An 18,042-nucleotide genomic window follows, 5' to 3' on the forward strand; every position below is an offset into this window, starting at 1 on the left:
TTTTACAAAACCTTTAAAGAAGAACTAATACCAATACTTTTCAAGCTACTTCAGGAAATAGAAAAGGAGGGAGAACTTCCAAATTCATTCTATGAGGCCAACATCACCCTGATACCTAAACCAGACAAAGACACTTCAAAGAAAGAAAACTACAGACCAATATCTCTAATGAACCTAGATGCAAAAATCCTCAGTGCAGTTTTTGAAAAGCCTTCCAAAGCAGTAAGTGAATGTGGTGGATATTTGTTTCACCAAGCCATGTAACTTTGTTAACAGGAAACATTACAAATAAATAAGTCACTATTAAAATGCATGCATTGTCTTGAAATTCCTGCATATTGGTGGGCACATATCTTGTCTTGGACGTCACAGCTTGCTGGAATGCGGGTAAGGGATTTTGGAGTGGATCTGTTCCACTTTCCTCCTGAGTTCAGTCGTCCCTTCTGTGATTTCCCTGGCTAATGATCTCCTGGCCTCTTCTGATCCCTTGCGGTGATAACAAAGTTCTATTTTGAACCCTGATGCCTGTTTAAAATTTTTTCCTTCTATTGAATTTGAATGTGCCTTCTGGAACTCACTCGTTCTCCTTTCTCGTTGTGCACACCAGACCCAGTTCTCACATCAAGCTCTGCCCAGGGCAGGCCATTTTCATACCTATTCTCTCCAATAAGCACTTCTTAAGACCCTTCCTTTGCAGTCACAGAACTGTCTTGGTGTGGTACTGGAACCTTTGATATTTAGGCTACATGTGCCAGGTTTCCTAACTGTCCTAGGAACTTTCCCCCATTGTGCTGCCCTTCCTTGGACCTCTCCAGTTTCTTTCATTTCTTATGTAAAATTTGGTACCCAGAATTGAACACAGATTCCCAGAAATTATTTAATCATAGTACAGAGTGCCTCTTAATTTCCTTATTCCAGCGCTGTGCTTTTGGCATGTGAGCAATGAGCAGGACACAAAACCATAAGCAATATGATCCCAATTTTTAAATTCTGAAGCTACCATCCAAACCTCTTCGTCATCTGTAAATTTGATAAGCGTGCCTTCTGTGTCTGTTTACATTTCACTGGAGGAAATAACATATATTGAGAAAGACAGCTTATATTTTAGTATCACTTTACAGTTTTCCAAGTGCTTGTGTGTCTCGTGAGGCACAGAGCCTCAGCATTTGGAATTGGAGTCCTCTTTTCAGACTCCCCTCATTTCTGCTCACTTAACAACGAAATTGATGATTGATGTTGAACCCTCCTTCTCGACAGGGTTCTCTGCCTGTAGTTCTCACTGCTCCTCATCCACCACACTCCTACATGTAGATCTTTCCAGAACATGCCACATTCCCTTTCATTCTAGGGCTTCTTATATCACATGGCCTCTGCCAGACATCAGTTGTCCAGATAACACTTCCTCACCTGAGTATCGATCCATCCTCTAGAGGTGAGTTAGGGTCCCATCACCTCCACACCACTCTGTCATTACTGATCACCCTGTAATGGCCAGGTATTCCCTTTACCCATAGAAGATATAGAATCTTCCTAAGTATTAGGACATGATCAGGTTCATCACTGTGTGTCTAATAAAATACTTGGCACATAATAAATGTGCCATAAGAACCACAGTGAACATATAATACCTTAACTCCTTTTCTCTTATTTTAGTAGATGAAATTTCTAGCAAAGAAATGACAAACTGAAGGAAGTGAACCTTTTAGCTATTTGCATTCTGGTTTTATTTCCTGTAGGGTGTTAGTGGTCTTCTAATTAAGTAAGTTGTAACTGTCTGCTAATTCAATAATTTTATCGTTAGAATATTAAACCCCTCATTATCATTATCATGCCCCAAATTTGCATTTGCTCTTTCTTTCTGTGAAATAGAATCACTATTTTTAGACTTATTTTTAATGTAATCAAGTGGTAATTTTGCCTATAGCTTTCATGCTTAGAAAAGCCTAATAAATAATCACCTACTTGCTCTTAACATTTAACTTTATGACCATCTGGGATTTATCTTGGCGAAAGCACTGCAGTTGGTTTATATTTTCATTACCAACCCTTCCAAACCCTTTCTTGATTGAGAAGTTTGAAACAAAACAGGAACAGAGTAGGTCATCAGTTCATTCTCACCCAAAAATCCACTTGCTGTACACAGTAAATCCATTCCTTTCCTTGCTTTGAATGTATCATTAAAGGATTTTTTTTCAATTGCTCTATTCTTTTAAAATATTTTTTTAGTTGTCCATGAACTTTATTTTATTTACTTATATGCAGTGCTGAGAATCGCACCCAGTGCCTCACACATGGTCGGCAAGCACTCTACCACTCAGCCACAAGCCCAGCCCTCATTAAAGAATCTTTTATTGTGATCAGATTTTCTTCATATTATTTTTCAGCCTCAGGTTTCCAACTCTGTCTGTGTAAGTTTGTGGTGTGCTGAAAAATATTCCTCATAAATGATGTGTGTTTGATACTTTGTAAATGTCACAGCTGAATGGTTTGGAGTTCTCCATGAAGATTCTTTGTATTCTTTGGATGTCTCAACATTTGCTTTCTCATTTAATTTTATTTCCCTGTTATAACATTCTAACTCTTGCTTGTTTGTTTGTTTTATAACTAATCGCTTCATACATGCTAAGCAAGCCAATTGCACCTTGGAACTGCACCCCCAGCCTACATTTTGATTTATACAAAGTTTTCCATTTTCTATAAACAATTTATTTTTAGATCCATAGAATCAACCTCATCTTCTTTTTTTCAACCTTATCTTTTTTCTGGACTTTAAAAAAAACTCTTCTTGAACAGTGTCCTTGTCTAACTCTCCTTTTCTATTCTAAAAATTCTAAGTACAGTCACCAAAACAAAAGAAAGGGTACATAGCTGCCTCTTTCTTTGCAAGAAGTCTCTTTATTCACTAAAACCAAAAACCAAACAAAACCAGAAAACCCTTTGTCACTTAGATTCTGAAGCCAGAACTCTTGTGGCAAAGGACAGGTGCTGTTTTCTTTCATCTTTTCTTGCTTTGAGAAAACAGTGGGATGTTAGTCTCTTGCTACTTCTTTGAATGTTCTGTTTCATGGGGGTTCATAGTCACTCAGTCATCCAGGATGTCCTGGATGGAGACATGTGCTGGTAATAAGAATCACACGGGTGTGCGGGTGCACCCAGGTGCGTGTATGTAACCATGGCACCTGGGCATTTCCCCACACACCACACATTGAAATTCCTAAGCCTCCTTTCTTAGGCCAACTCCAGCATCAGCTCTCTGTTGATGTCAGCCCAGGGAGACCCTCCGAGCCACTGTTGCTAGGGAATGAGGACAGGCCCCCAACCCTCCATGTACATGCACCCGGGGCTCTGAGGAAATCTGGAGCTTGCTTAGTCACTGGGGACAGCTGCCCAGATGCCACCTGCCCAGAACCAGTCTCCTCACCCAGCCTACCACAGTGGTGGAAAACTCAGTGTGAGTGGCCAGAAAGGGGCAGCCTTGCCTGGGCCACACCATGGGTGGTGGTGTTAGGCGATACAGCATTGATGAGATCCCGCCCCCATCCTGCCAAGCTGGCTGGGGCACATGATTCAGAGATCCGTGCTCTTTATTTAAATTAGTGCTTTTGTTCTCACAGCAATCCCCACCAGGTGGGTTCTGCCATCTCTGTTCTATAGATTACAGAGCAAAGCCTAAGTTGCTGATGGAACTTATGGATGTCACACTCATTAGCGAGAGGTGAAGCCAGGCTAAGTGCTTGCCTCCTACTTACTGTGGGCCCAGCAGCACAGCCTGGGAAGGACCTTAAATTAGGCCCAGTGTTTGGCTCTGGGGTGACTGGAGACTGGGATGGGCTGTTTGCCCTTATCTTCGTCCTGTACCCTGTGTTCCCTGCAAGCCACAAAACACCTAGCAGAGTCTGGTTTCTCCAGTCTTTTGTAAAAGGCTGCACCCACCGAAAGGGCTCTGTTAGAGTCCCAGCAGGAGGGGCAGGGAGAAAGAGGACATCATGTCCTAGAATGGCTGCCACACGGGGCTGTGACTGTTCCCCTGTGGTAAGGAGAAAGTGTTGGATCAACAAAGCTGAGGCTGAAGGTGCACAAAAGTTCATGTGCGTTGTTCCCTCAAGCCAGTGACTTCCATGAAGCTGGGGCCGTGATCTTCTGGTCACCTATGTCCCCACCGTAGAGATTGGTCCTCTCACTGCAGGGGTGAAGTAAGGTATTTCCAGACCCGCAAAGAGCACGGGCAAGGCCATGAACCTGGGAGAAGGTGGCCTTCAGAGAAACAGAATTTAGTCTTAGGATTGTGGGGGTTGGGGGAAGAACTGGATCTGATGAGGTGAGGCCAGCTCTCAGAGGGCTTCTCAGCCCTGTTCAGACAGTCATCTTTCACAGACATTAGTGACAAGACACAAAGAAAGAAGGAATGGTTTTTACAGCCCCATCAGGGGTCCCTCTGAGGACCTCTGTTCACCCAGGCTCCTGTCCATTCCACTCAGGAGTCTCCAGCTACTCTTCCTACCTTTGCTGTCCTGCCAGCCTCTGTTCAGATTGCACAGCACACCTTCTCTGATCCAAATCCCTAACTCCCTTTCCCTTATCATGATTGGTCTCTATTCCTTCCCCCACCCCTCTTCAAATAATAATGATAGAAATAATAATAATGCAGTACTGTGTTGAGTAGGATTAAGTCTATCGTCAGAGACTCTGGTTTCCATAATTGCAGAACCCAGACCAGGGTTGAAATGAAAGCCTACTGTTGTGTTGTATCAAGGTGAATGTATTTTAATGAGTCAGCACCCACTGGTGGCCTTATTGCTCTGTGCTCCCAGAGGTGGCATTCAGGCGCACGGCACCACTCTCCGGACTATGTATTTGGATCTCCCGGTGTCCATTTCCTCCTGACTATTTAGTCAGAGTTTTGGTTGCCAGACACAGAGAGGGCAGTTGTCCACTCTGGCCTCTGGGTCAGTACACATCATCCAAGCTTTGGCCTTCCACATCTGAGATGCTCCTGCCCAACATGGGCGCCAATAGCTTGTCCTCAATTAGGATGTTTGATTGAGAGATGGGAAGCGTCCTTTCCTCCCCCAGGTCCCACAGCTGAGCTGTAGGTCAGGGTTTTCCACCTGAGGGATCACCCAGAGACCATCAGTGAGGCCTCCTGGTTGTCCTCCCCTCTTACCTGCCTGGGTCCATGTCCTGTCTTCTAAACTTTAGGCCAGAGACTGATTATTAGTGTTTTTTTGACACTTGGCCAAGCAGAGTCATGTGGAGAGGATGAAATTGATTGTCTTACAGGAATTGTGCATTGAATGCATGCAGGCTACTGGGTCCTCCTATCAGTGGCATCAGGGCCCCTTAAATGCAGCAGCCCTCCACTGTCCTGGTGCCCTGAGCACAGCCCATGGCAGCATAGCTTCTTTTTTGCTTGATTAAATTTCCTTTGGCTGTAGGCAAAGAGAAACCCAAGCAGCAGCTTTTCGAATCACTAGAAAACCTTTACCAAAGATCCTCCGTTAGGGCACTGACCCCAGTTCCAACCTCATCCAAGGCACACACAGCAGGTTGAGCTTGGGAGAGAGCGTTGCCCATTCAACCTTTATGTTACTTTGCATTTTCATGTGAATTTGTTTCTAACAGGGCCACTCAAGAATTTTCATCTGGGTTTTATAAACTTACAGCTATTTTCTGCCAGCCTCAGAGGTACTCGTATGTGTGTTCTGAGTGCGGAGGAGTCAGCATAATGACAGAGGTGGAAAAATTTGGCAAAGGTCATGGAACAAGACAGGGACAAGGTCAGTTTCTCTGAATGAGACTTCTGATGTGCAGCATGTGTACTTCCTTTCCTTCCACTATCATCTGATTTTTAAATGATAGCATTTTTTTTAAAGTGAGTTTGAGATAAATCAGGCCGAGATAAAATGTATCATAAAAATGGTCCCTATCCATTTAAACGTTAACGGTTCTGAGCAGAGGTCTTTTTACCCACTACAGTTAACCTCTTAGGGACACGGTGCAAATTCAGAGTAGAAAGGGAATGCGTTGAATATTTCTAACAAACTTTAAATGGCCCAAAGTCCTCCTTATCTGCATATTTGCCATCAGCTGGAATTCCTGGAGTTGCAGTGAATGAGCAACTCCCCATTCATTTCCTCCTAAAAAAAAAAAAAAGTGCCCATGATTATTGAGATTCCGTGATCTTGCAGCTTTTGGGTACCTAGATTGGTCCTCAGGCCTTCAGAGCTGAGAGAGGAATGTGACACTTTTGAGGTGACCCAGAAAGCTGGGCTCCAACAATGACTTGTACTTGGAAGTTGTAGTCATAGCCTTGGAATTTCCTTCAGAGCCACAGAACAGCCTGGGTCAAAGGGCAGATTGTGAGGTGCTGTTGTAATGCATCCGGCATCCTTAGGGTAGCCTGCAGTGTAAGGAACCCTGTGCAGGAGGGATTGCCATAAGAAACAATTCTCCATGTTTGGGCTTGGCTTGGATGCTTTTGAGCTCTGAATTTTTGGTTTGATAATAAAGTTTCAAAGATGGCATTTGGGGTTATTTAGCGTCTATTGGTAATTTTCCTAAATAAAACATGTTTTGGAAATGTTCATTCTTCATTTTGTGTCATCCTGAGTCATTAATATTTTTTTATTTTATCATCTCATAATTTTATTGTCAGAAAAATAAATGTGAGTCACAACTCAGAAACTTCTTTTTCACAGAGACATACAAGTAGGCATGTGGTAACCAAGTTAAAACTTTTTTGCAGGCCTGTGGGCATTACCCTACAGAGCTATCCTCATGGCCCATCCTCTTCCCCATCCCTTGCCTCCAGCATCTTAACCACAACAGTTGCAGTGTAAATTACCCTCAAGACACTGAGAAAATAGAAGAGCAACCTGTGTCAATTGACTATTTGTTTCAGTTTTTATTTACTTATTTTTTATTTTTTGCAGTACTGGGGATGGAACCCAGGTCCTCACACATGCTAGGCTAGCACTTTACCACTGAGCTATATCCTTAGCTCATTTTATGTATTTGCTTGTCTGTTTTGAGACAGAATCTTGCCAAATTGCCCAGGGTGGACTTGAACTTGAGATCCTCCTGCCTCAGCCTCCCAAGTAGCTGAGATTGCAGGCACGCTGCACTCTGCCTGGCTTAGTTTTTATTTTTAACCATACTTCTTTTTTTTTTTTAGTTCAGAATCTGATACCTTCAAATGGATGTGTAACCATTTGTACAATTGCATTACATTTCTACAAAAATACTATTAACAGCAAAACTGAGATTATTTCTTCAGAGCTCTTCCTGCATATATGTATACCATGGTATGTAAATTGTTTGGTGAGGAGCAAGAAAGGAGGAAGAGAGGACATCTAAGCAGTCACTAAACCTTAAGACAGAGAAAAAGTATGTGGTATGGAGAAAAAAGTGATAATAAGAAGCATATGAAAATGGGATGGACTTGGCTTTATATTAGAAGAGAAAACATTCTTATTAAAACATATCTGAGCTTTTCTCACTCAGAATGTTTATAGTGTCTTTAAGAAAAAGCTGGCCAAACATTGAATTCCATTGCCTTCCATATCCCTGCGAGATGTGGGCAGAATGCTTTCAAGGTTGCTGTGCTGTGGCTGTTGCAAATCTGAACCTCAACTAGAAAAAGCAAATCCGTACACTGAACTGGGCACCCTGCACCTTTCCCTACAGAGTATTCTGAAGTCACCATTAGGGGGGTTGTCATTGCTATTTATTTATTTGCTATTTTCTCTAGTTATTTGTCGATTTTTTTTTTTAAGTCATGCCCCAAAGAGGAGACTCCCCTGTCACATCTGAGCAATAGTCCCTTCACCGTTGGGATTGTACCAGGCTGACATGGACAGATACCCTCAGACATGGGTATTTATGAACCCCCCTTCCCAGCTTTTGTACTCCAGGAATCACTTCCAGTCACAGTTGGCTACCTATTAATTCTCTACAGACAGAGGATGTGTCAGACATTCAGTCTTGAGTATTTGGATTGGGTGACAACTTTAATTCTCATTTTTAAATTCATAAACTTGATTTTACATGTTAAAAATAGAAGCCATCTAAGTGAATTGGCTGAGTAAGAATCTTGTCAGGCTCCATTTCCTATGCCTGACTTCAAACAATCTCATTCATCTTTCTAGATAAAGTTTCTTTTTCAGGGCTCTTTTAACTTTGGGTGGGGACGGGGAGAAAAGGAACAAGTTGAGAAATAATATTTGGGTGGGAGTGGGGGGTGAAGAGGAGCCACCCAGGAGTCTCTACCCTAGTACATCAACTATTTTGATTTTGCCTTCTAATCCCCATCCATTTGCATGACAATTTTATTGGCTGCTTTATAGCACTCACATTGTTTCATGTTCTGCTATGCCCACTTAGGTTAGAATCATCTGTGTCTTCCCTTACTGATGCAGTCCTGATGATTAGGAGTATAAGTTAACAGCAAAGTTGGATAAATCGAGGTGGACACCTCACTTTCAAAATTATGCTTTTCCATATATCCCTTAGAGGCACAGAGCACTTGGCAGGCCTGTGCTTGGTATAGAACTTTTTTGCAGAATATGATTTATGGTTGGGATGGTAGCCAGCTGACATCTCTGCAAAGCCTTGTTCTCCAAAGGATTTCCTTTGAGGGTGATGCCAGGACTCCAATTGTGCCTGAGCAGCTGAAAATGAAAGGGGAAGAAAAAAAAAAAAAAAGCAATATTATTTTACAATTGTTAGTATTCAGAAGAACTTTTCACTGTGCCTGGCAATCAAACAAAGCTACAGATGTCTCCTCTTTCTCCATCCACACCCACGAGGATGAACCTTTTCTGAACCTCTGATGAAAACTGGGAACTCCAGTGTTACTGGAGGATGGAACAGCATACGGTGCACTTTGAGAAACAAACCCCAGCCGTACTGTCAAAAGAAGGTCGTACCTTGAAAAACATCATGATTCAAACCCAAGTTTCTGTTCCAGCTTATCCCTCTGGACCAGTTTCGTGCAGGTAGATTTTGCTTTCCACAAGGGAGGCATTAAAATCTGGAGCATGCTTGCAAAATCCCAAGGACTAGATACTAACATCTCCAAACACAGCACATAAAGTGACATTATTTAACTTAATGAAAATTCTATTTTTTTTAGATGAAAATAAGACCCTTGGGGTAAAAGTGTGAACTTTACGTGCTTGGAAATATTTTTTAATTACTGTGATTAAAACTTTATTTAATGGAGTAATGTCTTTCAGATACCAAATTGTTTTCATAAAATTTGGTAGAACCTGAACAAATCATTTGAAAGCAGTGTATACACTCAAACTTTTACAACATAATGAAGCTAAAAACTTTGTGTTTGGAAGATGTGAAAGACAAGCAGCCTTTCTTGCATAAAACTCTTCTAATCCTTGAGCTTTGGGGAATTATCTCAAACCTGTGATGAATATATCTTTTTAAATTTCAAAATAATACGAAAATCGGTGGAACCACTTTCCTTCCTAGAACTTCCACTCTATTAAACTTTCCAGTGAGAGCTGAATTTCTGTGACTCCAGAATTTTATCCAGAGTGGCTGCGCAGTTGCTATTAATTGCCCAACTGAAATTTGAAATCAGCTTTTTGCACTTTGGTCTTTTTTTTTTTTAAATAAATGAATCATTTGTACATATTGGTATTGCAGCACAGATTTTGGTTTAATTTAAAATTGTAATGACTTTCATTGGACTTGGTAGTGGATTGATTGAAAAGAAGTAATACTTTTTTTTTTTCCTCAAATTAAGTCACTCAGTTAGGACGCCTACTATGTGCAAGGTTGATGAATTCTAATACAACTTTGAACCTGTTTTTCTACTGAAGCAATTAATACCCAACCTTGTGTACAAAGAACTTTGCATAGAACCCATCTCGTGTCCATATCTGTGTGTTTTGGCTTGTTTGTGCAAACTGGTGAGCCTTTGGGCTGAAGTTTTACCTCATTTTTAGCCCATTTAAGTCTGTTTGTTAGAGTGCCTGTGAATATGTGAAGCTTTACTGCTGAGTTGTTATAGCCTAAAATCAAGAAGCATGTGAGGTTAGGCTCATCCAGGCAGACAATGCTGTTTTGTTCTTTTTATTATTTATTTTATTTTTTATTTTTATATGTTCTTTTTAGAAATATATGACAGTAGAATGTACTTTGACAAGTTGTACATACATGGAGTATATCTTCCCATTCTTGTGTTGTACATGATGTGGAGTTTCTCTGGTCAAGTGTTCACATACGAACATTGGAAAGTTATGGCAAATCCATTCTACTGTCTTTCCTATTCCCATCCCCTCCCCTTCCCTTCATTCCCCTTAGTCTATCCAATGAACTTCTGCTTTCCTTTTCCTTTAGAGTGTGTTAGCATCCGCGTATCATAGAGAACATTCGGCCTTTGGTTTGGGGGGGATTGGCTTATTTCACTTAGCAGGATAGTTTCCAGTTCCATCCATTTTGATCAAGATCCTAAAACTGGGGAACTCAGACTTGAAGGGAGCATGGTGGGCTGACTGCTTTGAGGAAGGAATAAGGGGATTTTCTCCTAGGGTTCTAGGAGAGCTTTGGACATGCTCATGGTCAGAGAACTAGTCCTGTTGAATAAAACGCTTTTCCCACCTTCCCTGGAGAGAGTGCTCGTGAGGACTCGTGGCCATGTAATGGGAGAGTGCCAGGATCTGCTTATGTGCATCCTTTCTTTTGATTTGCTTAAGGTGACTGGTCACTGGGGAAAAGGTGTCGTTCAAGAGCACTGTTGAGTCATGTGAAATACTGGGCAGGAAGGGCAGGAAGGAACCTTATGGGTCATCTGACCTACACAGTAGTGTTGGAACAACTCACACCACTTTGTGGGAGCTAATTGCTACATTTTCAGGAATGACAACAGGGTGCCAGTTGTCAAACATAGCCATTATTAAAATTAAATTGTATAAATTCATAATTAAATGCATTATTTTAAAAGCCAAGGTCATATTCAAAGGGCATGATGTCCGGATTATTTTACTACACTTTGCCATTATCAGCACTCTCGAGATTATTTATCTGATGTTGGAGAACTGTCAGCATTGTCATAACAGTAAGCTGACATCAGATGTAGTGAAGGTACTTGTTGTGTAGCAAGTCAGTTTATGGGTAGAGCCATGGCCACCTGACATGTGAGGGGCCTTGCTCTTCAGAGGATTGCTTTTTTGTTTTTGTTTTTGAGGGTGCTGCCAGGGCTCCAGAAAATGCTACAGATCAGGGCTCCATCCTTTTAGAAAGCTAGTTGAAACCTTCACCAGTGTGTCACAGGCCCAGCCCATTTGTTTCTGTGTATGAGCCTGGGGTGCAGAGATGAACAGAATCCTGCAGCCTGGAACCATCAGAGCCATGCCTAGCCTTGGGTCTCCTGGTGCTGGTCTCAGTGCCTACCTTTCTGGTGACTGCTAAGAGACAGCAGTCCTGAAAGGCATAAGGGACCCAAGTCAGGGTTCTCCATGGACATTATCTCCAGGGCTGTCCTGTTATTGATGGCAGCACTGCAGGGACTCAAGTCATACATGAGGAGATGAGATGCTTAGCTAACTCAGAAATCGAACTCAGTTGCCATTAGGTGGCCATCTGCTTCCTGGAGATGACCTCACTTATGGCAATATGGTTATTGAACAGAAGAAGAAATGAAGAATGACTAACACCCCACTTGGTGTATGTTCTGTATGTATTTGCTGATTTATTTCATGTTTTCTCTGTGAGAATGTAAGTTCCACAAGGTCAGAGACCTTTCCTTGTATGCCACTGCACACCCAGCTCCCAGAACAGCACCCTGTTCATAGGAAGTGCTCAATAAAGATTTTCAAATGCATGAACAAACGAATGAAGCAATCAGTCCAGCTTGGGACCCTCTGGCCCTTTGTGTGATTTCTAGACTCTCCGTGACCACTGTTTCTTTTCCCTTATAGATGACGGAGGGCCGTCGATGTCAAGTCCATCTTCTTGATGACAGGAAGCTGGAACTCCTAGTTCAGGTAAATCTTTTCTGGTCAACCTTCAATGTTTCTTCTGAATTTAATGAGATCCAGAGGTTGCTTCAGCAGGGGATGGAGGGGGACGATGCCAACTGGTTTTAAATCTCTATTAGAATCGGTAGGAGAATGGCAGGGACACACCACAAGTTTTGTATGTGTGCTATTTTTGTTTAGTCTGTTTCTGTGGATGCTGTGCCTTGGGCGTTCAAGGCCAGATGTATATCTAACCTATTGTTCCAGTCTCTAGAAGAGGAAATTCCACAACTGCCATTAGCTATTCTCTCTTCTCAGAAGGAGTTAACTGTAATGGAACCTAAATAACTCCTCTTGCTGTAACTAAAACTGATTTAGTCTCCCTTGCTCAGAGGGGATAGAAAACAGTTCATTCTTTTCAAGTTGAGCTCTCATAGTTGTGAAGACAGAGATACAGTCTCTGTGCTCTGTCCTCCCTCCAAGGGCTAAGTGGTCCCCTTCCTTCCCCCCATCCCCTGGGTGGACGTCACCATCACTGGTGAACATCTGGAGAAACTGAGACACAGGAAACCAGCCATTTCTCCCCAAACTGAGAACACATTTGGGTCAGAAAAGTCAGAGAATTCATTAGTCATCACAGACCCTGGTCTTGTTCACCTTGTTTTTGAAAAGAGCATTGTTTTTCCCAGAGTCGAAAGAATGGTGATGTTTCTGAATCTGATTTAAAGAGCTTTAAAATCCATTGTTCATCTTCAACTTTTATAACCCCCCTTGGCTGATGTTCTCAAATGTCTGTCTCAGGTTCTGAGGGGGTTGCGTCCTGTCCCCCAGGACGTTTTGTCATAAAGATGCTACAGTTCATCAGAGGGCTGGAATGTTGCCCACTGGCTGGTTCTCAGAAATAGTGCAGCAGAGGGGAGATCCACGTGCAGTCTCGGGTGTCTTGTTCGTGCTGCTTGGATTTAAAAATGTTCAGACTGCAAGCTTTAAGAGTTGGTACTTGGAGATTACAAACTTTTAAGAGTGGATTCTAGGGCTGGGGTTGTGGCTCAGCAGTAGAGCACTCACTTAGCACATGCAAAGCCCTGGGTCTGATCCTCAGCACCACATAAAAATAAATGCATAAAAAAAAGGTATTGTGTCCAACTGCAACTAAAAAAATAAATATTTTTTTAAAAAGTTGATTCTAAAGGTATTATAAATGCAGTAAAGGAAATAGACAAACTAGGGAAAGACTCATAATCACATCACACTAATTTAAATACTGTTCTCATTTTGGTGCATGTCTTTCCAGCATTTTTCATATCTATATTTTTTGCATGGTTGTAAGCATAACAGTTGTATGATTCTATATATTTTCTCTTTCCACTTAATATTGTCCTTTGCTAACGTTTCCCAGCACATTATAAATTGTCATCTTTGTTAAAAGTTGCAAAAATTCCAGAAATGGATATAATATTATTATCTAACCATTCACCCATTTGGGCACTTTTAAGTATTTTTTTAAGAATTATTTTTCCATTATTGCAGGTAAATGCTGTGATGAACTTATTCCTGTGCATAGAGTTATCCCATACCTTAGATCATGTCCTTATTAGGTTAGATTCTATGGCCTCCAGGGTTGTTAAAAGTCAGACTTGTGTTTGGATTGGAATGAATGCAGCAATATAAGTTGAGTAAGACCTTTTTAATCAGCAGAATCTCTCTATGACCCACATCAGATGCTTTGTATTGTTAGGAATTAGATGAAGAGTTTATAGGTGACATTATCAGCCTTGCAGATAATGTCATTCCCTGGCTGGCCACTGTCAAGAGTGCTCTCTCGTGTGTTTTATAGCTTTTCCTAAATCCATGCTTGGGGCCTTAGAAGGGGGCCATATTCTGGGGCAGGAAATGAGACCTCGAGTGGCAGTCCAGTTACTGTGCCATGGCCCTGGGAAAATCTGAATGGGGCAGCCAGGGTGGTCTTGAGTCACAGAAAACATGTTTAGTTACTGATGGGCACATTTGGGAAGAGTCATCCTCAACCCTGCAAAATCAAGAAGATGTTGAACTAGGTCAAGCAAGAGGAACCCGGGCTCCTGCTGCCCCTGGATGGAATGCTCTTTGCAAGTTATTCCGTTTTCCTAGAATGCTTTCCTCCCCCACCCCCCGCCAGCCTTACTAGTTTCCATTCAGGACACTCCCCCACCCACCCCAAAGGCTTTTCCTAAGCCTCCCACCTCCCTCCCTGCATCTGGGTTTTAGCTACTGCTGCCCTGTGTGGTTTTTTCTTTTTTTTTTTTTACCCCAAGGGGACCAAGCCTTGTCACCATTGCTTGTGGACTTTTTCCCATTTCCCAGAGCCTCCAGCAATTTGAGGGTTGGGTCTGCATCTTGAGTCCCCAGTACCCAGGCCAATGCCTGTCACCTGATGTCACTAAATAAACACTGATTGAATGAAAGAACCTGTGAACCTTCAGGTGCCTCCCTACTGCCTCCTTTAAGGAACTCTTGCCATAGTGCCAACTGCTTGGCAGAGGACTTGTTTAGCACACATGAAACATTATCTGTAGCTAGGTGCAGTGGCACACACCTGTAGTCCCAGTGGTTTGGGAGGCTGAGGCAGGAGGATCGAAAGATCAAAGCCTGCCTTAGCAACTTATCGAAGCCCTCACCAACTCCACAAGACCCTGTCTGTAAAAGAAAGAAAGAGAGAGAGGGATGGAGGGAGGAAGAAATAGTTTTTTTTTTTTAAAAAGTGTGTGTGTGTGTGTGTGTGTGTGTGTTTATGGAAAGATTCTAGGTTCCACTGTAGAGTGGGCTTTAGCAAAACTTGGAGACATAAGGTTAAAACTAATGGACAAAAACTAACTAAAATACATGAATTTTATTTCTCCTCTATAAAGTTCTGTTGTCCAGCAATATAAGGCAGAATCTTAGGCCAGTCCCTATTCTAAAATTTACTTGGACCATTTTTGGGGTTTGTAATAGCACAGAACATTTTGGTATTTTATGTTTGTAGGGTGATAACTTTCAGAGTCATTTCTACTTTAGTCGACAAAATATATTAAATGTTGAAAGTGTTGTTAAGAATGATTTCAGGATTTTTGTTGTAAGCCTTGGACTAAGCGGTGCCTTTTGAGAACTTTTGGCCTGGTAGGGGTGGGGAGAGTTGGAAAAGGGACCTTAATTTTCCTACCAAGCTTTGTAAGGTAGAGAGGCAGGTTTGGAGGTCTGTCTCCCGCAGAGAAGCAGAGTTTCCAACAAGGTGACTGCGTTTATACAAGGTGACCAACCGAAAGACATTTGTAGGAATGGCAGAGGTGACAGGTCTAGTTTGTAGCTCCTAGCTAGCAGGCAAGGAAACTCATTCACACCTGCATGAAGCTCCTCAGAAGCAGGAGCCTGCCTCCAGCGCAAATACCATGGCATCAGCAGCTCACTCCCTGGCTGGCCACTGTCAAGAGTTGCTTGCCTTCCGGAGGATTCTGGGAACCAGCCAGCCTCGCAGATAATGTCATGCCGTGGTGTAATCCTGACCACTCTGAGCATAACAATTTCCTTTCTCTGGGTTACAGAGAAAAGCAGTAATTTAGTATTTAATGTTTATTCTCGACAGCATTTTGAGATTACTATGTGAAATCTGTGCTTCCAAAGCCCGGATTGTCCCCAGCAAATTGCACATTGCCTATAATGGGGGAGGGCAGAAGGTCAACAGTGCACATACTAGGGATTAATCCTTAATTCACAGGCAATTTTCTTACATGGTCTTTGCCATGTAACTTCTTATGTCCTTAAATTCCATTAAGAGCAGCTGAAAGGAAGGGGTGACTGTTGAGGAGCAGGCCCTGGGTGGGTGGCAGATCACACAGCCAGGTGGCCGTTTAGCTCAGTTTGCAGGCAGTGTCTTTTGCTCTGTCATCTGAAATTATTTCACCAGTTCAAAATTTACTCAAAAAGCCTTCATCAAAATGCAAGAGGCCAGTGGCATCCATGTCTCTGAGTTGACCTCTTCCTGAGTCTTATAGCCAGAATAAGAGGTGCCGGGTTTGTTTAGTGTTAAACTCAAATTCTCAAGTCTTGTCTTCCTATCGATGCTCCTTTAAAATGTTTTTCTTAATTTTTTATATGAATGTGTATTTGGAGGAGCGTTTTGGAAACAAACAAAGGGTGATGTGCTTGAGCTGTACTAAAAATAATTTAAGGAAGACTTTGAGAAGAACTTGCAGACAGAGTCAATAGGTGGACTACTGGAAGCTGTCCCTAGGGAGGGTTCTGGACTCCTTCTCCTGAGTTTCTAAAAAATAAGTTGGATTTTTCACTAGAATGGAATGACTGAGGTATGGCCCTTCCTTATTAGGTTCCCTGGAAGCGTAGGATACTGTATGACATCCTGTCTTTTAGGAAAACAGGCCAGTATGAGAAAAGGAACACTTGCCTTCTTCCCCTTAGACTCTCTTGTTTTACTGCTTTGTCCGTCACTTTAAGTGAGTGGATATTATTCTCCATTGGCCAAATTTCTTTCTTTTCATGATAAAACACAGCAGAGTCCTCCCCATCCCACAGTCTGCCAGTCTGTGTAAGAAGCTTCTCTATGATGTGAGATTGTGTTCTAGTTCCAAGCTGCCTGAAGATAACTGTGTCTCTCCCCTCTGACCCAGTCTCTCAGTGGCCCCTGGCAGGACGTTTGTAACTGCCACATCTAGTATTATAGAGGAACAAAGTGTCCCCGGGATTCTGAGAAATGGAACAAACTCTTAACTGGCATTGTTTTTAAGAGAATTAGTGATAACATCTAGATTAGCTGCAGAATATGACATGTTCTTCCTAGTCCTTAAAAAGTCTCGGGGACAGAAGCATCAGGAATGGTCTAAAGCTGGGTTGTGTGGGACAGTAGCCACCAGCCACAGGTGGCCACCAAGTGCTCCAGATTTGAGGAGCACAGATCAAGATGTGTTCTAAGTATAAAATACACACCAGATTTTAAAGACTTCGTATCAAAAAGTAAAATGCCTTATTAATAATGTTTTATTGATGATTCCATGTTGAAATGCTAGTATTTTGGATATATTAGAAAATCTATACTTAAAGAAAAATATATGCTTAAATTAATCTCACCTGTTTTCTTTTCTTTCTTCAATATTGCCATCAAAAAATTAAAATTGGGGCTAGGGTTGTGGCTCAGTGGTAGAGCACTTGCCTAGCATGTGTGAGGCATTGGGTTCTATTCTCAGCACCACGTAAACAAATTAAATAAACAAAATAGAGTTATTGTGTCCAGTTACAACTGAAAAAAATTAAAATTGTATATTGGGCTCACTTTGTGGCTCACATTATGTTTCTGTCGAATGATGATCACTGAAGGATAGAGAAAATAATCTGAACAAGAGAAAAAATTATGAACATAATAGAATCATTAAGGTTGCCCAGAATTTATATTGGATGTCCAGCACAGTACTAACTACATTTTATAATTCTTTTTAGAGTTTATGTGGAGTATATCTGATTAAATCCTTACAATAACTATGTGAAGTAGGTGCTATCTCAGATAAGCAAACAAAATCACAGAGGTTAAATAATTTGCTCAAGTTCACATAGTAACTAAAATGTGCATCTTGAGCTTGTGGCTTCTAGTTTTCTTTTCACAGCACCATAGCAGGTGTATACACTGAGCACCTGAGACACCATGCAATTCACCTGTAATTCACAATTCACGATGCAATTCACCTGTGGGTGCTTGGCTGGCCCCTACCACCTAGTGATAGGAATTAAAGACTTGAACTTATCTCAGGTCTATAACTGAGGATGGGTGTACTCAGGCTCATCTCATTCCTTTGAACTCATTTCCTCATATCCAGGGAAGATTTAGACACACGATGCACAGGACAAAGGATTTTCACATCGTGTGTGAGCCTCACACTGGCAGATGTGAAGAACCTTCTAGGGCAGTAGATGACATAACTGTATCCTTCCCTTCACTCTTCTCTGACAGTGACACTGTGGTTATCCCGTAGGCTGAGATCATATGGGCTCTGAACAAACTAGCACTGAGGACAAAGTAAACATTTCTAGCCTACTAGGG

General features: G+C 41.9%; 1 protein-coding gene across 1 annotated transcript in view; it reads left to right on the forward strand.

The window, feature by feature from the left end:
- Frmd4a (FERM domain containing 4A) overlaps nucleotides 1–18,042 on the forward strand; it is a 574,514-nt gene that overhangs the window by 391,579 nt on the left and 164,893 nt on the right. The window contains 1 exon segment of the mRNA XM_048809187.1: nucleotides 11,940–12,005. Coding sequence (XP_048665144.1) covers nucleotides 11,940–12,005 — 66 coding nt within the window.

The sequence above is a fragment of the Marmota marmota genome, unplaced genomic scaffold (assembly GCF_001458135.2).
Source record: "Marmota marmota marmota unplaced genomic scaffold, marMar, whole genome shotgun sequence".
NCBI lineage: Eukaryota > Metazoa > Chordata > Mammalia > Rodentia > Sciuridae > Marmota > Marmota marmota.